This window comes from Hemibagrus wyckioides, linkage group LG07, assembly GCF_019097595.1.
Source record: "Hemibagrus wyckioides isolate EC202008001 linkage group LG07, SWU_Hwy_1.0, whole genome shotgun sequence".
NCBI lineage: Eukaryota > Metazoa > Chordata > Actinopteri > Siluriformes > Bagridae > Hemibagrus > Hemibagrus wyckioides.
Window position 1 is genome coordinate 12,543,574 of NC_080716.1, and position 23,831 is coordinate 12,567,404.

The following is a 23,831-nucleotide window of genomic DNA, read 5'->3' on the forward strand; positions in this document are numbered from 1 at the left end:
TTTTTACTTCTCCTGTGAAGCTGTCTGCCATGCTGACATCACAGTGGGTTATTTCAAATATAATGAATAGTGCTCAGGTTTCTCTTTCAGTTCCTAAAAACAAAAGAGGAGAAGCTTATTTTCTTCACTTGCCATTTGCCAGCGATATTCAATGGTGTCATAATAACAAATCCGACAGAGGGATGTTGGACTTAAAGTCGCAGAATGCAATGCAGTCATGCTAAATTACAGCAGGCATAGCTAGCTATAAGATGACAAAGGCAACGGCAGTGGCATTAGCATAAAAGTTGAATCTTTTGAAACTTCTGTTTGAGCAGAGTGTACAGAAAAGGAGGTCAGACTAAAGGACAAAAGCACTGCTGCATCGGTCTCTTTAGGCAGTGATGAAGAGAGCACTAATTTCAACTGGCACCACTATCCACGGGAAGTTGAACAGCATTGTGGGTAATTAAGGATCCCATTAATAATAATAATAACCCATTAAAAATAGGAAAATATACAAATGATGAAAAACTGTTATACCAAATAAGCCAACTTATTACAAATATTAATTTGGAAGCCATTTAATGGTGGGCAGGGGGCCATGGCGGAGTTTGCCCGTTCTCCCTGTGCATCAGAGGCCAGTTTCCTTTCCCCTAATACAAGAGCATACATTAAAGGCTGATTGGCATCTCTAAAGTGTATGTGTGTGACTGTGCCCTGTGATAGGTTGGCACCCTGTCCAGAGTGTCCCCTTGTCTTGTTCCCAGAGACTCCTGGGACAGACTCCAGGCTGCCCATGACCCTGTGTAGGCTAAGCAATACAAGAAAAGTCATTCATTGTGGATTCTTCTTTTAATTGTGCAGTTCAGACCAACACTTGTTGTCCTGTCCTCCAAGCTTAAAGTAATAAAACCGAGTTAGGCTTGTAACTAGTCAGTCACACGGGCGTGATTGTGAGATATTGGTTTAAGACACAGGAAACTCCTCAACCATACTGTCTGTGCATAATTGAATTTATGTGGTTTGAAGTGAACAAAAATAACACAAAGCATTTGAGATGAACCAACCCTACACACATCTTCTTTTTAATAATCATTCAGTATTCCAGCAGCTATTTAATATGCACGTTATTCTGTACAGGTTTATATTATACAGCAACATCAGTTCTAGCTCCATACACTGTTTCTTTGCAGCTTCCTCTTGGCTGACATTTTTTTTACTGCAGTATCCAGAGCAACTATCATGAAAAATACAAGTGCAATCAGTGAGTAAATCTTCACAGTACAAAAAAAAAATTATACAGCTTATAAGACATTACTAAAAATTAAAAATGTATAACAAATTAAAATAATAATAATAATAATAAAACAAAAATAAAAAAAAGAAAGAGTTAGAAGTGCTTGCCTTACTGAGTGGCTGCAACACGTGATGCAAAAAGATGGTCAGAACGTGTACATAAAACACATACAGCACACAATAATACTTCAACTATAAATGTAAGCTTATATTTGCATGTACACACATGCTCAAATGTCTTGACAACAATACCTTTTTTTTTTTTTTTTTTTTTTGTAAACGTGTCCATCGTGGACCTACCAATGACTGACTAGAAAAGTAACTGGAGACCACAGCACAAATCTACCCACAAAGTAGGACCAGATGTTCCAAAGCAAGCAAACGTTCTCCAGGCCGGTAGTTAACACCGCTCCCCAATGACCAATATGGTGTCTTGAGTTACATGACATTATGTCAGACCTCTACATAAGTCTGACATGTCGTAGATCACGTTTATGCGAAACGTGTTTAAATTTAGAGCTGGTCCAGATGTTGCACATTTAATCTCCGGTTGCATGTCTAATCACAGTAAAACTTCATTTTCATAAACTCATGCTTTCCATGTGGCTGTGGGAATTAAAGGGTTTGGAGGAAACCGGCCAGGTTTTGTGCGTTTGCCATCGTCCACAATTTCCGCACTGTTCGCTGGCTTTAATACTGATTAATACTTGAAGTGGGTTGAGTTTAATGTCCAAGGACAGGTTTAGCAGCCCTTCTGACAGACTTAATAGCTTCATTATCCAAAATCAGACTAAATCATTGGCTTCTAATTTATGAACTATATATCTATAACATAAAATAAGGTACAACAGAATTCAAATGAGTATAAAAGTAATGAATTAATGTAGTGTAATTAAAAGTAAAAACGAAAACCCATGAAAAAAACAAAAACAAAAAAAAACAAGTGACTGTACCATGATTATGGATGGAATGTATAATCAAGTGCCACTAGAGGGCAGTAAACATTCACATTCCATCTGAAACTGCCCCTGGAGCTTCGTAGCAAAAAAAGTGAGGGCCTCCGCCGTACAAAAAAAGGACTTATTCTACCAAATGTTATACTTACATGCACAGAAGTACCTCGGTGTGGAGTACCCTTCACAGAACTACAATACGAGAAATTGTTGAACAGACACCAGCAATAGTAAATTAGTTTTGTATTCATTTTCCCTCAAGTCTGTTATACAAGCTCTGAAGCAGAAGTGGGCCACAATCTGGTTCCAAAGCTTTCTTCGTCATCAGGAGGGACAATATCACAGAACAGAGCGAGTTTGTGACTTGGCTCCCTTCATTTTCTTTAACACTGGATTCTAAATTTCAGCAAAAAGTCAAGTTCCAGCTGCTTCTGAAATTTTGATCTCTGGATCGCAACTTGGCACAAGGTCTTATCTCGTTCATTCTCTCAGTCCCTCAGACAGTCTTCCTCAGTGATACCTTGTGCCCTCAGTTCCTCCAGGACGTTGTCCAAGTGGCCTGAGTCGGGGTAGCCGTGACCCGTCAAGTTCGAGCCGAACTCAGTCTTGTGATGGACTTCGTTCCAAATGACCGTGTCGGTCTCTCCAGTCGTGCTGGAGGTTCCGACAGAGAAGATGAGCCTGCGGTCCCATGCCACCAGTAACAGCTTCAACACCTGAAATATTGGATTTGAAAAGAAATTTTCAATGCATGATACAACTGATACAGCTGTTTGTTTAGACTGAACAGAAATAAGGAGGTTGTTACTGGTTTAATGGATGTTTGTGCACACTTACTAGACGGCCTTTCTCACTGTCGGGGAGGTAGCAGTGTCTGGGAAAGCCACGTGCTGTGAATGGTTTGCCAGGGTTTGGATGCTCAGGGCCCTGTAGAAAAAACAAGGAAAGTTCAGACTCAACGTATGCGATTTTATAGACACAGTTTCACAGTAGCATTGCAAGTGATTACAGGATACAAAAACTATCTGAAAAATGCTTGATTTTTCGACCAGTGAACACACACAAGTAATATTTTTACACATGCGAATCATAGAGGGTGTGTGTGTGTGTGTGTCACATGACACAGCTTTGGCCAACCTGCAGAAATTTAGAAAATTTGCAAAATCCTCCGAGTTTATTTCTATGATTGCAAAATCCTAGAGAAACTTCTCATTGAAGAAATTTATCAGATTTCTATATAAGACATTATCAGGCCTTGGCTTTAATACATAGCTGAGCACTTAAAGGTTTAACAACAAAAAAAAAAACCCTACAGTTTCTTTGCAAGTTGACCAATAGTTTGTTTTAGGTTTTTAACGCCATGTTAGCATCAGGGCTATTTACATGGCAAACACTAGGTCAGCATTTCAATCCATATAATTTAAATTGTTATATAGATCCTTGAAATTGACATAAGCCTAAAATACATTTAGGTGACACATTCTGAAATATTCCATGTAAATTCATAATAAAACCGTTTTCTGGCAGTATCAGAAGCGTTACAGTCCAAACATCATAACAGGCTAGATTCTACAAATCTCTGGAGCTGTTGATTAACATGTTGCTTAAAAATCTCCAATAGCTGTTCAATAAGATTGGGATCTTATAACTGTGAAGGTTAGAGCATATGATTCCCAACATTTTTATCCTCATCAAATTATTCAGTAAGTACTCAAGCAGTAAGAGACCACTCCAATCAGCACAGAACTGCTTCCTTACAGGATAAAGATGATCAGTCCAAATATCTGCAATGATTTGCTGTGACTCTTTACTCTGAGGTGACAAGTGGACTCAAACAATGGCGGAAAAGACTCACACAGCATAACCCAGCCACCATTTATCACTTTTTATTGCTTTAGAGAAAGCCAAATAAGTACCTGAATGCCGGGGGGTATGTTGTAGATAATCCGGATGGTTTTGCAGTCGGGGTGCCCGGGCAGCGAGTGGGGGATAACGTGATACTCCATCTTGCCTGGTGGTTGGTTGCCAGTCTTCACTCCATAGATGGTCTTGCAGGTGGGGCACTGCAGGCTGCCGTCTTTGTTGCCATTGTTGTACATGGCCACTAGGCACTGCAGGTGGTACTGGTGCCCACACTGAGACAGACGGCCGACCGACTCTGCCCGGGAAATGCCACCCACACCAGGGCCTTTGTAGCCTGAGGGGCCTGCCAGAGCCTCCATACAAATAGTGCAGTCCTGAGAAAGACCAGGAAATGAATGCAGTCAGTAATACTGATATCTATGTCAAGAACAACATGGACTAAGGTCATGAGATAAAAGAATCAGAAACGTACCTCCTCTGGAGGATTGCGGACCTTCTGCAGGTATCTTCTCACGACTTCCTCTGGAGTTCTGCCTGTTAGTGTGAACGAAAATATGTAAATGTTAAAGTAACGGTCAAGTATTTTTGTGTATACATAAAACAAATTGTAAAGTCATCATCAAATGGTCATCAATATACATTAAGATTTTACAATACACCTTTTAAATCATAAATCAAGGGAATGCAGTCTTTGGAAACTGAGCATAGTGAGCATTTTACTCTTTATTCTTAGTCAAGAGTTCTAAAACTATAAAATTTCCAGTTTATTTTATGTGCTGAGGCTGTGATAACAGTATGGTGGTTTAACACTTGGTGAAATATCTATCAGCTCTTTTAATATTTAAGTGCTTCCGATGTGTATTCTGGCCTTTGCGTGCTTGTTTCTTGGTGGTTTTGCGGCAGCAGTGGCCGAGACCAGGCACAGGCTTGATGTCACTCTTGCTCACAGGTGGGGGGTGAAGCACCAATTTGGGTGGCCGGGTCAAGCAGACAGGAAGTCCTGCAGCACTCATCAAGATACCGGTAATCCCTGCCAAAGAAGAACGATAAAAAAGTTCATATTTACACTCTCTCCTTAGTGACAGTCAACAGAACCTTCATTTGATTAGTAGTTTGTTTTACTCACCAGCCAATGCTGGGTGAACAGGACTGGACCCATTTAGGTTCTTGACTGGTACTGTTGGGACTCTGAAACATACCAAACATAACACAGATAAGAGTTTTACCTCATCCTTCATAAATAACAATGGCAAAAACAGACTTATCAGATATTGACATCGTTACTCATAACCCCTCTGTCCTGACCTGATTAAGTCAGTTACGCTACCAAATATAAACCAGGTCACGCTGTCGGATTTGATGCTAACATCAATATAAATACTTCTATTCGCATCAATTGCATTTTTTTTTATGGTTTATTTTTTTGGTGAAATTGCAGATCAAGTAGAGAACTGAACAAGCAACAATAAACTCATTTATCCACACTGAATAATAGATAAAATTGTACTTTTTTTTCTAATGAAGCATACTTTAAAAGCAGACTGAAGAAAAAAAAAAAAACCAAACACAAAAACTTGATTTTAAAGCATTATTATTATTAAAAAACGTCGCAAGCATAGCTATCAAGGACAATGACGACACAAAGAGAGTAACGTTTCATCATATACTTACGAGTTCACCTTGATCACAGTCATGTTTTGACTGGGGAGAAAAGTGGAGAAAAGTGGAGAAAAAAAAAATCCAGAAAACAAAAATCCACCCTTTTCTTGTGTTCTCCTCAGCTCTTTTCACACCTCTTTAGTAAGCACTTTAAACAAGGCTGTGCTTGCAGTTTTTTTAAAAAAACACCCTACAGTACAAAACAAGTCAGCATTACAAAAACCCAGCTCCTTCTCTCACTGGAGTAGCGAGTGTCTCATCTGCCTGCAGAATCGCCTCTTATAGAGCTAATCCACCTGTTTCCATCTGTTGACCAGCAGCTGGGAGAGTGGGTCACGTCACAGAGCTCGGGATTACCTCTCAACGTCACACGTTAACACTCCGCCATAAGGTTCCATCACAGCCACACACACACACATATATATATACACAAGTCTGCTGTCCTACAGTGGCTCGGGTTAACGATAATAAAAAAAAAATTGTTTTTAGGGATGGACATCTCGATTATTACTGAAAGCAAGCCATAGGACTGCAAACACATACAAAGACACACAATAATAATAATAATAATAACAATAATAATAAATCATCTAAAGTATCTTAGAAAACAGCAAAAACCTGAGTCTCAGAGTTCCACCATCCTCCCAAAAAACATGCCAGCTTAATTAAATGACTCCTAGCTGTAAATGAGTATGTATGTATCACGTCTTGCTGTGTATCCCTGCCTCATGCCCAGTTTTCTCGGAATCCACAGCATCCCTGAGCAGTATAAAGCGGTTACAGAAGATGAACAGGGTGATCCCACTAGTGCTGTTTCCATTTGTTTCCCAAATTATATTACATTTACAAATATGCATGCCAAGTAACAGACATGTATAGAATGGCAGATATTATTTCATAACTACAACAGGCTATCCTGATGTAAGACCCAGATACCAGGATGGAGCTTTTTACATGGACCTATTCATTCACATACAATACTGTACCAATCCATTTTGAGCCAATCTTTTTTACTTTTAAATTTTAAATAAAAAAAATCCTTTAATTTTTTTTTATTTAAAAATTAAAATGACCATTTCATGAAAATTGCCAAAAATGCATACAACACTTTCAAAGATTATAAATATAAAATATTTTGATTTGTTTAACATGACTAAAATATTTAATTTTAATTTAATTTAATAAAATTTAACAAATAATATCAGCACATATTATTAGTTCCCTAAGAAATAATACTAGGATATAAATATTTAACAGCCGTGAATCTTCTATAATCCTTGCTGAAAGAGAAGAAATGGGTGCAAGTCACAAATTAAAGAAAAACAAGACTCTATATACCACAATGCATTATATATACACACACACTACACTGTGGGTGTGGGTGTCATAACATGCAATATTGTGTAAAACCTAAATGAAGCCTTGAGAACCTGCTCGGTGCGTGTGAACATGGTGGTTGTGACCGAGGTGTGGCGTTTTTAAAAGAAATTACAGAGGGTGCAAAAACGAGGGGTAAAAGGAGCGGAGCAAGAGACAAACAGTAAACCCTCAGTCACGTTTTCTGCTAGCTAATCTCAGCCGTATTAACACAAAACCCATATGGCGAGCAGGCATAAGCACAGAATCACCTAGCGCTACCCGAACGCATACAGCACATCTCGCTGCCACACGACAAAGAAGAGAGAGAAAAACACAGCAGGTGGAAGAAGCAGAAGGGATATGAGCATCAGGAGCTTGCTGAACTGATGACAATCCCAAATCACAGTCAGTTGCTCACGAGACTCGTGACAGCCCATAATCCTGTTTACTTTCTGACACCTTTTGAAATGCCACTTAGAGGACAGGTGGACATGCAGAGCGCATTGAAAACAAAATGATTCACTCAAGCCCGAGTGACGTGACAATTCTCAGAACCATGTTTTCTCGTTAAACATTCAACATTGCCTTGTCCTAAACATGAGCCTTATCCATGATAACGCATGACTGACTGGCAGGTTCTGATTCATGTGTAAATCCACAAAGGTCAAAATTCACACAAGGCTGATGAACAGTCATGAGACTAAATCTGTCAGAAATGTCAGCCGAGGTATCTGACTGAGCAGAGCGTGCACACACACACGCACGCACGTACACACACGGTATACTCAATCAACATGTTTTATGTATTCTAACATAGTTTGGATTTAGATGGACTAATCAATAAGAATGAATAAATTTTTCACTTATGATCTTATGATTCATTAACATACTGCTGATTTTTCATCCTTGCTTATTTCAGAGCCCATGCCTTATATCTGCGTCAATTTAAAAATAATACTGTGTTTCATGCTACAGATAACTACTCTTCATAGGTTTTAAGACCAGCATGCCAACAACTTCAGTTTATAGGTATAAAGATAAAAAAAATAAATAAATGTTTGAATCAGAAAATCAGTCTCTGATATGGTCTGAGAGAGAAAGAGATAGAGAGTGAGTGGGGGGGGGGGGGGTTCCCAAACTGTTGTAATTTACACTGAAAATCCCCATACCTAGATGATGCTCTTATACCGAGAAATTTTCAAGATGGTCGACACGACATCTTTCAAATATTTTATTTATATAAAAATTAACCAACATTTGAAAAATGAATAGGAATGCATTTTCTAGATTTATTTTAATACCTTAATACCTTTTATTTTGACACCTAATTCCTTTTAATTTGGATATGATGTAAAGCTAGCAGTGTCGCAACTTGTCATTTGTCCTCAACTGGAAAGCGGCTTATATTTCCGGGGAGTAAAATACTGCTGGTGTTTCCTGCTAAGGTTTGTGCACTAGATGATAAAGACATAGTGCATAGTATAAGTGCCTAGTGTATGAGAGAGAGAGAGAGAGAGAGAGAGAGAGAGAGAGATGCAACAAAACCTTATCAGGACATCTAGACAAAAGCACTGCTATATACAAACATTGCAACATTTTGTCATGAAGATTCAGAAGCCAGACAAGAAATCTTGCTATAGACCTTCAAATGTAGCACGTAGTTATGATAAGCAAAGCCTGCAGCTGAAGACTGAACAGATTCAAAATCTAACAATCTCAGTTTCTTTCAGTGCTCGCTATACCACACACAAGTACAGGTAACTAATGTAGCACAATTTCTCAGACACAAAATACAAAGAGAGTTAAAAATTCATCAGAAATTGTTGTTCCTTAGAGTCAAACCTTGGCTACATCAGTGGGTCTAAAATTTATCTTAAGTGAATCCCAAGGTACCTGGACCTGCACTGAATTGTATTGGTGGATCACAGCATAATCAAGTGATGACTAAGTGGTAACTTTGTATTGCATCACATCGCCCTACTTTAGATACAGCCGTTAAGACATAAACGTATCTCCTAACTTTAGACTTATACCACTGCACAACTAACCTGTTACAGAGAGTACGACCGTATTAAAATCATTCAGTTACTGAACAAATGAAGTTATTAAGCCACTAAACATTATGCTCTTTGGTGTTCATCAAGTAGCCACACTTCCACTTCGAGTCTGTAAATGCGCAGCCTAGTGGCAGCATCGCGTCGCCGTCTCCTTTTCTAATCAGTTCTAAGAATTATCATTTATTGAAGAATCTGTTTATAGTCAAATGCAATGTTGTGGAATGTCCATTGAAGCAAGCTCCTGTCGTCATTCATGTTTGAACAGCAATAACAGGCATTTTCTCACCAGCCTTTAAAAAAAATGTTTCTGTCCATGGTGGCTTAGTGGTTAGCATGCATGACTCACACTTCTGGGTCTGAAGGTTTCAATTCCTGCCTCTACCCTGCACGCTCGAAGTTTCCATGTTCTTCCCATGCTTCAGGGATTTCTTTCGGGGACTCTGGTTTCCTCCCCCAGTCCAAAAACTTGTTTGTATTGTAGACCGACACCTCTAACTTGTCGGTAATGTGTGAATGGGTGTGCGAGTGTGTGCGCGATTGTACTTGAAGTGGGTTGGCACCACATTTAGGGTGCGAGCCTGAGCAGGATAAGCAGTACAGAAACTAGATGGATCAATGGATGGATGGATGGAAAGCTGCAAGTCACTACAAGTCAAGACACTGGAGACTCCTTTCTAAATGCACATCTCTACCCAGAAAACAAAGAGAAATGTGTTTGTGAACCACTGACTGTATAACTGTCAAAAACAGTAAAAAAAAGTCCATATCTTGACTACTCACTTTATGTCCAACTTCTGAATGTCTCTATGATTAACATACTAAAAACACTTTTTACTAAGTGTGAAGCAATGCCAAAGAGGATATGAGACTAGGATAGGTTTTTAATTTTCCACCTTCAAGATGTCAGAAATACCTGATTTACAGTAAAACAAAAATCTTGAGCAGTGTTAAATATCAGATTTAGCGTGCTCATTAGGGACCTAAACCTACATCTATAACTGTATAATACTGAAGAGAATAACACTAATTTGTGTTTTCTATGTTAAACCAATGAAGGTGTTAAACTATTTAATGCAAGAGTGCCGTATCCCGTACATTACACTGCTAAACGTGTACAATGATATAAATCAAAATGAGATGTGTTTGGGTTTCAGGACATACAAATGTCACAAAGCAGCTTTTCAGAAATCTAGCTGTAGATTTAGATTCCCAATGAGCCAGCTGGATATGACAAGATACAGGAAGAGAAAAATAAAGCAGAAGTGATAGTATTAAATATAACCTAGAGTTGTTGTTGTAATTTCTTCTTTTTTTTTTTGTGAATTATGCTGAGAAATCTCAACAGACAGTGACAAGACCCCCCACATGACATTAAAATGGAGGGTGGTGGAGTGTTAAAAATGCTAATGGGAAAAGGTGGGGAAATTTTTTTAATTTTTTGTCTTTAATTAAATATTCACAACATCACTGCTCTTCTTCGAATATGACAAAATGTGTTAACTAGCATCCGTGTTGTTTTCTTTGCTGTGCCTAGAAACAGAAAAGAAGCTAAAGCAAGTAGCAAGCCATCATGAAAGTGACCATTGGATTTTAAGGAACCTTTCCGGTTGGATTAACTAATCATTTATTGCTGTAGCAATAGTTTAAGCACAGCTCTATAGCTCTCTGATATCTTTAAATAAATTACTATAAAATCCAGTCAGTCTCACCCACCTACCTACCTCACTCACCCACCTCACTCACTCACTCTCCTACATCACTCACCCACCCACCCACCTACCTACCTCACTCACTCACCCACCCACCCACCTAGCTCACTCACTCTCTCCTACATCACTCACCCACCTACCTCACTCAGCATATCAAATCAAATTAAAATAATGGGGGGAAAAAAGCCAAAAGCCAAAAAAAAGGATTTTATTTTCCTAAACACATCACAAAGTTTCACATCAAGTTTGTTTGTGTCCTCTGCGGATGTGTTGAGAAGTTCCCACTATGTGGAAAATGTAGTTGTGAGAGTGTGAGAGAGATTATACAGGTCAAACTGAAAGTGACATTTCCTGATGGTAAACTTTCCTCTCAGTGAGACTGATCAGTATGCCACAGTCAGTGTGCGCTTGTCTGTTGGCTCGTCTATGCTTCGTTCCCATTTCTTCTCGGCTCCAGCCTGAAGCGTTCCAGTGTCTGAGACAGGCTTTTGTATTTAAAGGACAGCGTCTGTGTCTGTGACACACACACACAAACACACACCAAACACTTGCCAAACAAACACAACTCCTCCAGCAGCACCACCTTCGAGATAGACGTCCCCCCAAAACACATATATACACACACACACACACACACACACACACACACACACACACACACACACACACACACACACACACACACACACACACAGCTGCATTGTGTTGCAAATACAAACCAAGCTGCCGCCCGCCGACAAAAGGTTGCTGTGGATACGCTCTGTGCGCACACATGCATACTCTCACACACTTACACAATGGGGCTGCGGGGGCCCTGAAGAATGAACAGAGCCTGGGAACTGGGGAAGGAGTGAAGCACAGCAGAGCGAGACAAGTGGGGAACCTAATGAACAGGAGTGACCTGTTGACATTGATGGAAGACTCCCAAATCCAGACTAAAATGCTCTCCTTAATTTCCTTCACTTCCTATTCTCCGTGCGAAACAGACAGGGTTAGCAAGGACACTGGAGAGAAAAAGTTGTAGTTGAATGCCGAAACTAAGTTTCTCTTTCACAGAAAGACTAAAATGTGTCCTTGGGGGATGAGATGTTGCATTTTAGGATTGTAAAGGAATTTTACATCTCTTCACCTCTGTCCAGTGACATTACAATTTCAACAGTAAAATATTTTGTTTTTGTTTTAAATCTTTTTATTGGTTTAGAAGGTTTAAACAACCAATCGTTGGTCCACATCACTAAACCTTCATATTTTGCTGTAATTACACTATACAAGAAAAACCTTTACCATATAGATATAAATGTGCTCGTTTGCTACATTAAGTAACACGGGTCTAATACCTTTTCCTCCCAGGATACCGCAACAAAGTACACGACATCTGCATTGGATTTTTTCTTTACTTCAATGCCAATTTATTATGAATCTATTAATATGAAAATGAACAGTAATATGTTATTAACCACGGCAGTTCACTATAGGACCTAATCTCGAACCTTCTCAACCAAGTGGGCTGTGCTTCGCCATCAATATTTAATCAGACAAGGGCTGTTAATTGTGCTTGAGTTTTCACTTTCCCATGTATCTTTTGATTGTGGTTTTGATGTTTTTCTGGGTATGTCTTGTAGAAGCGACAACCAACAACCATCAAAGAAAAGTGAGAAAAACCCTCCTCGCTCTCAGACAAGTTTAAGGCCATGCAGCAACAGCTTTAACCACCAGGCAGGAAAAGACTGCATACATTGTGCATCCACCCCCCCACCTTACACACACACACGCGCGCACACACACACACACCAGACAAAAAGCACAATCACAGCCATCAAAGCCCAATCAGTTGTTTTCATTTTCATGCACTAGTTGAATCCACTAAACTTACCAAAGACAATTAGTATTGCAAAAACAATGCAGTAAATTTATTTTTATACAATTTGTTTTTTAATTTAAACGTAAAAAATCAGAGCTTGCTCGTCCTCCCGAAATTCAGACTATATATTTTCGAATATTTTACACTAGTGATCTAATTTGACAAATGATCTACTAAGTTCAAAATGATCAAATTTTCAGGATTTAAAGATCTGCCATTCTACAGTAATATCAGTGTTTATTGAGGGATCTGTGTCAATGCCATCATGACCCCAATACTGAATACACTTAAATCTGAATAGTTAAAGACGTTAGTGTTAAATCATATGCACCAAATTACACAGAACACCGTAACCTTCCAAAACAGATATATTTAGACTCTTTTCCATTACACAGTAACTGTGGTTTTTGGTTTCCTTGCACATAAGACTACCCGTGAAAGTAGTTTTCTGAAGATTATACAAGGGGGAAAAAAAACAACAAACAAACAGAAAAGAAGATTTTAAATGACACAAGGCATGAAAATGAGTCATAAATGTGCCTGAGGCTGCTGGGTATATGATTGAGCATCAGACCCAGTCTGTCTTAATGGCAGTGCTCGCACCCAAACACAGGCAGGGTGCCAATACTTCAATATTCAGTGAAAAGAAGCTGAAGTGCAAACTTAATTGACAATGTTACAATACGACAACCACACAAAAACCATTTCCTTTTCAGTGTCTGGCTAGCAAATGTCATTCTACAACCACTGACCACTTTAATAGGAACCCCTGTACACCTGCTTATCAAATGTTATCCAATTATCCAATCACCCGATCCTGTAGCAGCAGCGCGATTGCTTAAAAAAGAATCTCAAACAATCATTCTTTACAGCTGAGGTGAGCAGAAAAGAATCTCTGAAAGCATCTGAACCTTGAGGCAGATGGGCTATGTTGGAGAAGACCACATTGGGTTACACTGCCAAAAACAGGAAACTGAGGCTACAGTGGGCACATGGTCACCCAAGAAGAGCTGTAGCTTCAAATTCCTACTTTCAGCTAATATGAAATGGAACCCAATGTGGTCTTCTGACTTCGCAGCTCAGTCACGACCGTATGTGATGTGTTCTGCGTTCTGAGACAATGTTTTGCTTAGCGTAGCTTAAAACATGGTTATTTGAGATACCGCACACTTCCCGTCAGCTTGAATTAGTCTCCTCCTTTCTGCTTTGCCCACTTTTGAACTCTCTCATCAACAACTTCTTGTAGAAGTGGCCCTCAATGAATATTTTTTTGGTTTTCACACCATTCTAATAAGCTCTAGAGGCTGTGTGAAAATCCTGCGAGAACTACAGTTTCAGTAATATGTAAACCTCACAAGCTGTGAGACCGCTTTTGTTGGCCTATACTGATATTTGATGTAAACATTACCTGAAGCTCTTGCCCTGTATCTACATGGTTTTATGCATTTCAAGTGCTGCCACATGATTGGCCGATTGGATCATTTGTAACTGTATGGGTGCACAGGTGCTCCTAATGTAATGCATGTAAGGAACTAGGTCACCACACTGCCACTGAGATTAATACTGTGTTTCTGAGGAGACCGAGACACTCATTTTATCTCAGGGGGCTTTCACACTGGTAGTTTAGTCAGATCACTGTGATAAACAAGCTGAACGCAGATGCCCCGGGGGTTTAATAGAATCAAGCGTGTTTGGACCACAGCAATCATAGCCAAAATACCTCAGCCCATGTTGTTTATAATGTATGGCCACTTTTACTGTGCATATGCAACCATTCCACTCTCACATCACGTTAGTGGATTGGCTACTACATGGATCATGAGTATACATTAATTTATTCAAATTTAGAGAAATTTGCATAAAAAAACTGTCAAAGCTGGGACTTAAGATTGCATAAAAGAAGCTATGTTAACAAAACTGTAAATGAAACTGTTATCATGTTTCTCTAGCATGTAAGTAATGTATATAAGAGCAGATGTGGGCTACTGCATACAATTTAGCTCCGTTATTACACCAAGCAACCTAAGAATCAAGACGCTTTCCTTTATATCACCTGTCAACTTTGTCTTCTTCATTCACAGTCTAATGACCAATTAGAATGTACTCTAGTGAACATCAGCTTGATATCATTAATGGTTTAGTTAAAGTAGGTCTGTTAGACACCAAATCTTGTGTCCATACAGTCAATAATCTTGCGTTTTAGAAAATCTCAACATTATTTAAAAAGAGGACAATATTAAGAACATGAACAGCCTGTATTTGGAAATTGTAACATTCGGTTATGGGGTTAGAGGGATAGAGCATAGGGCAGCTGTTACTGTGGAAACTCACCCAGAGGCGATAAGTGCCCGTGACTGTGCCATGGCGATCCTCTGCAGTGCAGGACGGCTGAGGCCTGCCAGGCTGGCACGGGGTGGCACTGGGGCGGCACAGGCTGCTGAGGACACAGGGCCCAGGACTCTGGCTGAAGGGGTTGGGGCACAGGTGGCAGTTGTGGAGATGAGGGCACTGGAGGATGTCTGATTTGGTGGTGAGGTAGCATGTGGAGTAGAGGAAGGTGGAGGGGGTGGAGGAACAGCAGGAGGAGGAGGACGGGTAGAGGAAATGGACAGAGCTGCTGTGGCCGAGTCCAGCACGGAGAGTGAATGTGCGAACCCTCCGGCTGTTGTGGAGTTCCTGTGTGGCAGAGTGAGTGAGTACAAGTGGCTCCGCTGGGCAGTTTTTGGGCTTCTCGGCCTGGGCAGAGGCATGGGTTTCCGTCCCAGAGTCTGTGCCATGCTGCTGGTTTTGACACCTAGGACCAACATGCACTGCTGACACGAGCAAGGCTGACCGAGAGAAGTGATAGTTGAAGCAGGAAGGGCTCCACTAGGGTATGCACTTCCATTTCCTCCTCCAATCCCAGACACACTCATCCCTGAATGTGCTGCACTCCCATTAGATGTCCAGGCATGAGGTTTAGGCAGAGGGCCTGAGACGAGAGGGTAGGCCAAGTCACAGCGTCTTTGGATGCGGCGCCGGCGCTGTGTCTGTCGGTTAATCTGCGTCATGCCCTGCAGATCGATAAGATAGCAGAAGCCGAGCGGCGTCAGGTCCAGCCACGGTTGCTGCCGTTCCCTTGCTGCCTGGATGGCAATTCCCACTTCCGTGTCATACGGCGTCCATGTGCCCGAGTCATTCTCCCACTCCCAAACCCAGCCCTGCCCTGGAGCCGAGCGCGGGTCATAGAAGCTCCGCCGCACTGGTCGCAGTGTACCTGCAGGAAAAAAAAAAAAAAGCCTTCAGACAGCAATCTTAATAAAATCGGCTCACCGGGTATTATAGCATACGTTGATGGACACATCTCGTTTACAATTACATGCTGCCTGACCAAGCAAATTATTAAGATGGGCTTTCAATACCATAAAAGTCATAAGACTCAACTATACACAATGAATCAGTAGGATTACGAGACTGTCATGTCTATCGACTGCTTCCACAGTGATAAAGAAAACCAAACAAATTCCACGAGTATGGAATGCATATTTGGTCCACAAGTTTAGCCATAACAGAAACACAACAGAGGAGCAGCTCCTCTAGACATACCAAATTAAAAAATGGCTTTAATATAAAAACAAAACACACAAAAAAAGAAGAAATTAGTACCTAAAGAATTTTACAGTCTATAAAATGAAACAGAAAGAGTATTCATTTGACCTCCCCGCCCCCAATGATGACCTCACTTGACAGCTATTCGTCTCTTTCCTCCTCCCTCTTGGTTTTTGGGGGTAATGCGCTGTTGCCCTTCACTTCTCTGTCCCTCCATGTCCCCATGTGGAGCACTCAAGTCAGCCTCACACAATGGCCTTTGTCAGTTAGAGGAGGGTGATTGAGTCTCCCAAAACTCTTAGCTGCCAACAATCCACCTCTTTGTTTTAGTTTGCCCTAGTCCATCCTGTTACAGACGCAACTTTCTGCCTCATTCTGGCAAACATACATGAGGTCTAATCTCTCTGTTCATTACTTTATTTGAAAGATAACTCATAAGACAAGGAATACATTTAAGCTAATATTTTTTAAAAAAAAAATGTAACTAAATACTTCTCAACACCTTACATTTACAAAAACTTTCTTCATAAGTGTTTCCAAGCCTGCGTTTTCCTTACAGATATATCCACATTCAGACAAAACACTTACACCAACCCCCTTGATTGTTACAAATGCATGTTTGGGGATCTGTGAGAATGTTGTGTCTTGAATATTCAAACTATTTCACAATGAAGACCCCCTGAGAGCCCTCTCCACCCAGGTGCCCCTGAGCAGACAGTTCCCCTATCCCCCACAACCCCATCAATCCCTGGTCATAAAAAATACCCAAGATAACCTTTAAACATGTCAGCATTTACTAAAATCTTCTCATGTGTAAGATTCTTGTTCCCTTTTTCAGTATCATGTATGGTGTTAAAGAACTGGCTTAAACTTTCTAACTGCTATGCTTCATTTATGACATTGCTTTAAGTGGGTATTGGCCTGGATATCACCCAGAATATCACGTCACCCAGAATTCTGAATTCTGGGAAAGACCAAGAACTATGTAATAGTGGATTTTGACCAAATTGTAGTTTGTGTCAATAATATACTTTTCGATCTCTGTTTAAGAAAGCATTGACTTGTTTTATCAAATCAACACGGAAAAGTTATTCTTAAAAGTTTATTCATAACCTTGCTCACCAACTATCTTTCTCACAATTTTCTCACAGGTTTTTAGATAGGAACATGCAACATTAACCTACATTCATTTCACAATGATCCTCCACCCTTTCATCCTGAACATCGTCACAAAAGACAAGACAGTCCTTACGCAAACCATATAAACGACAGCAACGTTTTGAAATGTGTCTGAACTGATTGAATCCGTTGTTATTTTTTTTTCCCACAGATGTTTGAGCGGACACAGCTCAGGCAAGTGAAAAGACAAAAGGCGAGGCGTGCGTGTGTGAAGGAGTGCCATGAGAGACTCAGGTGATGATACAGAGGCTGAAGAGGATGCAGAGTAATTACTCATTTCCTATCATCTTTCACATTTTCTTCCCACAAGTAAATAAGTCACTGTGCCTTTCTGTGAAAATGGGATTTAACCTTTAGATGAAAATTTCTCAGTTTTGAGGTCAACTTTTGTGGTTGGTACATGTGAAAGACAAACATTTCCCTCTGCTGGGTTTCCCCAGGCCTTCACACAAACATGATATGACATCAGGCAATGACAGTTGTGAATATGATTTGTAAAAGATTATTGGTGCTCTTTTTTAGTATTATGCTAGGTTGTTTGTTTGTTTTTGGCTGCAGCTTCTGAATAAACACCACAGGCCTAACGAAGAGCGGCGTGATGACGCTTATAACACCAACAAACACGTTGTGAACAGGTTGGAAACGGTGCTTGCGGGATCTCACCGGTGTCTTGGCGGAACTGGTGCATGGAGTGCAGGTCGATGATGTAGGGCGAGAGTCTGGAGTCGACCTGGCCGAGCGCTACACTGCCTGCGCCGCGAGTCTCTCCGCGGATCACCGCCTCGATGTGATGCGACACAGCCGGGCTGTAGGGCCTCCAGCGGCCGTGCTCGTTCAGCCATTCCCACACCACCACCGCCGAGGCCAGCAACATTTCACACACACTCACACACACACACACCTGCGGAGAAGGAAAGCAAAGCACAGGATCGGCGTCACATCCACAGCGCCCCTTATTCCCCCTTGCTTTTCTGCAGCAGTCTCTCGAAGGGATTCACGTATTTGCAGCTCACAACATGGACGTTTCTTCGCGTTGTACCTCCAGCATCACGTCTGAAGTTCAACAGTAAAAAAAAAAAAAAAAAACCCACTCCATATCAGTCATTTTTATCTAACGAGGTTTGTCATCGCTATTTAAATGGCTAATAACATAGCCTAGCTCAGGAGCCCGCTAGAGAAAGTGCGCCGTTTGTGCACGCTAAATGACTTATTACTGTAATAATGTACAAGAGGCATATAGATTAGGGTAGACAGAATAAAAACGCTGTTTTATCACCAAGGATCATCTGCTGCGTGAAATGTGAAGCTAGCTAGCTGTCGTCTTAGATCATTACTAGACCATTACAGAGAAACAACGACACAGCAAGCAAATAGAGAGAGAGAGAGAGACACGACACTCACCTGATTAAGACCTTGTGCGTTTAAGCTTCGAGCTCATTCAAATAAACCAAGGTGAATCATGTTCCTTTAGCGGATACATCTTTACCTGGCCATTTGGCAAATGCTTGTGTGTATCCGCGCGCGCGCCTCTGTCTGTATATGTGTGTGTGTGTGTGTGTCTATGTGCGTGCGCGCGCGCGCGTGTGTGTGTTCAGTTTTCCAGCAGAGCTAGCTAGGCTACTCTCGAGTTACTGAGATATAATCCCCGCAAAAATGATCAAGCGATGCTGGTGACATGGTGATTAATCGCATCCTGATTTAACGCCATCGATGCGTCCTAATATGACTACAGTTAAAAACAGAACAAAACAAAAACATACATTTAACACGATGATGTTCAGCACTGATATGTTTTGCGTGCGTTTTTCCACGCCCACCGCTGTCCACCGACCAATCACCTTCAGCAGCACCACTTCCTGATTTATTAGACTCCGCCTTATAGTCTCGAAATTATTTCTTGATGGGTTTAAAAGCAGTGTATTTATTTATTTATTTTGCTTGCTTATTTATATACACGGGAGGAAATATGCGATGCGGCGCAATGTATGACTGTGAAGTAAAAATGTTTTATTTTTTTTTCAGTGAAAAGGTTGTGGAGATGCCGGGGATTGAACCCGGGACCTCATACATGCGAAGCATGCGCTCTACCACTGAGCTACATCCCCTTACAAGTTACAGCTCCTATGTCATGTCCTAACTTGATTTGCTTCTGTTGAGGTAACAAGCTGTTTAACACGATTTTAGATTCTGACTGCCTACAGGGGTCAGTCAAATGAATGAAAACCTTAAAATGTAATGAATTAAATTTAGATTAGCTGACAAATTAGATTGCACTTGTTAAATGAAACTCTTGCACTGACCAGATGGATTTTTAAAAAAGTATTCACTTTATATGATGTTTTCATTTGACACACCCTCCTAGCTTAATCACATTAATAAATATTTTGTATCATATACACATATCTTATTCACTAAATCTATCTTATTCGTTTTCATATATTGTGTGACCCAAAAGCAAAACAAAGCAAAAAAAAAAAAAGATCAAAATAAATAAAACAACAACATTATCTTTCATTTACTCCATCCATCCATTTTCTATACCACTTACCCTACACAGGGTCAATAGGGAGCCTTGGGGGACAAGGCAGAGGAAACCCTGGTTAGGGTGCAGGGTACAATCTGGTACACCATCACACATCGGTTTAGAGACACCAGTCAACCTACAGTGCATGTCTTTGGGTGGAGGAAGCTGTAATACCCACAGAAAACCCCTGACGCACATCAAATTGAAGCACAGGACAGGAAAATAACATGACTAAATAACTCTAGCCAATGCTAAATACTAGGCCTATATTTTAGGTTATTAAAAACCTTTATACAGCATTAAAGAACACTCCAAAGCAATGGTATCAAGGCATTTATTTTATAAAAGTGTATATGTTCAGTTTATTTGAAAAATACTGTTACACAAAAATGTAGCTATACATAAAACATGCTAATTAAATGATCTACGAATAAGAAACTACTAACTGTCCTATGAATATTAAAGATACATCACATCTGTAAGCATAATATAATGTAAATCGCTCCATAATTGCAAAACGCACCTCAATTTTACAGTTTTCCACTCATGAGCTTCATATTCGGCTTAAGCCTTTTTATACTTTACAAAGCTGTTACATTATTCTCTTCCTTTTTCTCCTCAGACCAAATTGCACTGCCAGAAAATGTCTTCAAGTCTACAAGTAAGCCAACTCTTTCTTCATTCTTCACATCATCAACATCATCATCATCTGGTTTACTGTGATCTTCACTTTTTGCCGCCTTTTCTTCCTCTGGTTCTTTTTCTTTTTTTTCCTCTTCCTTGCTGTTATTCTGCTTTACTCTCTCTGGTAGGTCAATGCTGGAATAATCATCGGATGAATCGTTGTGATGATCGTTGCCTTCTGTTTTCTCATTTCCACTGTGGCATTCCTCTGCATCTTCTTCTCCTTCTTCTTCGTCTTTGGCGACATCTTCATTACTGCTTAAAACTTCCTCCTCATCTTGGGCTCGAGGCCTTATCTGGGTTAACCTGGCCTCCAGCACTGCAATACCATGCATCACACGATCACGAGGGCCTCCCTCTCTAAACACAAAGCGATGGATGGAATACTGATCCTTTGTTTCATGGTTCAGCCGCTTGTAGAGGTAAACCAGGAGAATAACAAGGAGGATCAGGATGAAAAAGAGAATTAAAACTGTTGGAGTGCTGTCGGTAGACATGTTTGCAATCATCACTGTGGAGAAGAAAGAGGAAGCAGACCGTAAGCAATAAACTAAACGCTACTCAACTCAACTCAATCCTTAGAAGTCTTCAGAGTACTTAGTTTAACATGGTGACCGACTTAAACATGAATTTGACCTTACAACATTATTAACGACAAATAAATACGACAAATAAACAAAATTAATGAAATTACCATGCTGGTGTCTGGTACCTTTTAATAAAAGTGAATTATTTCATCCAAGAACAACCAAAAATCCCACCACATCTGTAGAATCTGTGAAGAAGAAAAAAACATAAGTGCTCTATCTATCTATCTATCTATCTATCTATCTATCTATCTATCTATCTATCTATCTATCTATCTATCTATCTATCTATCTATCTATCTATCTATCTATCTATCTATCTAATAAATATTTTATTTAGCAAAGAAGAAATATAGGAAAATGTTCAGTGCTTAGTGCTACAGAGCAGCAACATCTTCTGCAACACTCATACAGGAAGCACCTGTGGTTTTGTTTTTTTTAGTTTTTTTAAAGTTATTCATAGTATGAAAGGAGTTTACTAGTGTATTGCATTCACTTTAAAGAAGTTACACAAAAGTGGATTTTTTTTATATATGTTTATATATATATATATATATATATATATATATATATGTTTATATATATATATATATATATATATATATATATATATATATATATATATATATATATATATATAAACATATATATAAAAAAAATCCACTTTTATATATAAATATATATATATATATATATATATATATATATATATATATATATATATAAACATATTTCTTCATAGAATTTTTCATAGAATTATTTTTAAACTTCGGAACGTGCCATCTTTTTCATTTAGCAGATTATTTCTATTATAAGTATAAATTATGTTTTTGATTATAATTAAAGATTGTTATCAAAGATTTGGTCCTGGTGCGCCACATTAGCTTGTGATGGTCTGAGTAACATTGGTTTGTGAAGATGGTAACTGTGTCAAGAAGCATTTGTCCGAATACACCGACGTTGAAAAGAAATTTGACAGTAAATCTACATAACCCTGTTATGTTCATAATAAAACCAATGCAACTGAAGCACCTTTATTAAAGCATATGTACATTACTCTAAGGTTGTTATTCACAATGTACTATCAAAACGATATAGTTACAAACTAATCTGTACGTAACACTAGATATTAAATATGCATGTAAAAAAAATACAGAGATAAATAAGGAAACTAAAGAATAGCAAATATCTGCTATATTTATTCTAATATATTCTTTACTATATAAGAACTAATGTTAAAATTTCACATCAGTAACTTACCGTTACTTGTTTGTTCTTTAGCTTATATGAGCTGTCAAGAGAAAGTGTAGGCGTGCTGTGCGGAAAGAAAAAGAAGAAAAAGAGGGTGGAGATAAAGCAAGTCTTTGAACTGGCTCTGAAATAAAAAATATTGATACAGATGAAGTGAAGATATATAATATGTTTATGCACCACTTAAATCTTTCAAGTCTATTTTAGACTCAGCTTAGCAAATACACAACTTAGTCTGTAAATCTGTCAACCATCAAATAAATGAATATGGTTCATATGAAAGTGATCTTTCACATGGACATTACCTATGGAAATGGAGAACTGTTGGCAATTTTTGGCCCAAGAAAATTCACAGTCAACGTGTTCTTTACATTATAGCATGCCTACTGCGAAAGATTTCATGTTAGTAAATTGAGGCTAAAAGAAAATCTTCCCTGCAGCACAGTTTTGGTGTGTTTTTCATACAGGAAGGATTGCCCTGAACACTTTTGTGAGAGATAGCATGCCTGACTACTACTTGCTAAGACCACATCCTGTTGTGAGCATTTGAACACTCAAAACCTGATAACAGAAAATTAAAGAAAAATGCATGAGCATTACATGTAGCATGCAAATAGTTTCTCAGAGAGCAAGTGCATGTTCACATGAGCACTGTCTAGCAAGGCAGTTGAAACAGTTTCGTTCATTCGTATGTAAATGTAGTGTTTCTATATGTGCTCTAGTGTATATGTAAATGTGGTGTTTAAATGGAATAAGGTGGCAACTTAAGAACTTGAGAAAACAAACCGCTATGTCGCTAGTACTAAAACATAAATCATATGAGGCCACAGACCAGTGAGTCCTTGAGCTTAATTTACAGATTTAACATGACAGGTTCAGTGGAGATCAATGATCAGAAATATACCTCATTGCCATGAATAGAACTCCAAGTGTTTAGTGACATAACATATTTTGTCTTGAAAGGGACTTGAAACAGGAAAGCAAAAAAAAAAAGAAGTACAGTGAACTGTGCTGTGAAAAAGGAAGAAGGGTATGAAAGTTGTTCAAGTAGCAAGGCGACACATTTCAGTTTGACTTGCAGGTTTCTTGAGTTTCTGTGACACTGTTGACTAACAGTAAATTTCCTCTACTGAAGCTTAAAGTGTTGACTTTAGTGTATCATTTCTATAGTGTATAATTTCACACCATCAAGAATAAAATATATGTTTTTCAAATTAGTTACCTTTTTTCTTTTCTTCCTGTGCATGGGATAACGTGGCATGGGAATGTATCTTTGGTA

At 39.3% G+C, this 23,831-nt stretch overlaps 2 protein-coding genes and 1 non-coding gene across 5 annotated transcripts; all 3 read right to left on the reverse strand.

The window, feature by feature from the left end:
• Positions 1-1,033: 1,033 nt before the first annotated feature.
• dtx4a (deltex 4, E3 ubiquitin ligase a) lies at positions 1,034-19,320 on the reverse strand. Of its 2 annotated transcripts, none has more exons than XM_058394956.1 (9): positions 18,908-19,320; positions 18,170-18,407; positions 15,071-15,995; positions 5,221-5,282; positions 4,963-5,124; positions 4,567-4,628; positions 4,148-4,468; positions 3,069-3,158; positions 1,034-2,947 (listed from the first exon to the last, which is right to left on the reverse strand). In XM_058394956.1, exons 2-9 carry the CDS (start codon positions 18,378-18,380, stop codon positions 2,720-2,722), a joined length of 2,061 nt encoding a protein of 686 aa, XP_058250939.1. In that variant the 5' UTR covers positions 18,381-18,407; positions 18,908-19,320; the 3' UTR covers positions 1,034-2,719. The 2 variants fall into 2 exon arrangements, with proteins under 2 accessions (XP_058250939.1, XP_058250938.1); XM_058394955.1 differs by having other exon boundaries at positions 18,170-18,559.
• A 219-nt stretch (positions 19,321-19,539) lies between these two features.
• trnaa-cgc (transfer RNA alanine (anticodon CGC)) lies at positions 19,540-19,611 on the reverse strand. The gene has a single exon. It is a non-coding gene; the product is annotated as a tRNA-Ala (tRNA).
• Positions 19,612-20,348: 737 nt separating this feature from the next.
• On the reverse strand, positions 20,349-22,876 carry si:ch211-119e14.1 (high mobility group nucleosome-binding domain-containing protein 5). 2 transcript variants are annotated; one of them, XM_058393967.1, is made up of 4 exons: positions 22,858-22,876; positions 22,562-22,616; positions 21,409-21,489; positions 20,349-21,225 (listed from the first exon to the last, which is right to left on the reverse strand). In XM_058393967.1, exon 4 carries the CDS (start codon positions 21,221-21,223, stop codon positions 20,612-20,614), a length of 612 nt encoding a protein of 203 aa, XP_058249950.1. In that variant the 5' UTR covers positions 21,224-21,225; positions 21,409-21,489; positions 22,562-22,616; positions 22,858-22,876; the 3' UTR covers positions 20,349-20,611. The 2 variants fall into 2 exon arrangements, with proteins under 2 accessions (XP_058249950.1, XP_058249951.1); XM_058393968.1 differs by lacking the exon at positions 22,858-22,876 and having other exon boundaries at positions 21,427-21,489; positions 22,562-22,622.
• Between the last annotated feature and the right edge of the window lie 955 nt (positions 22,877-23,831).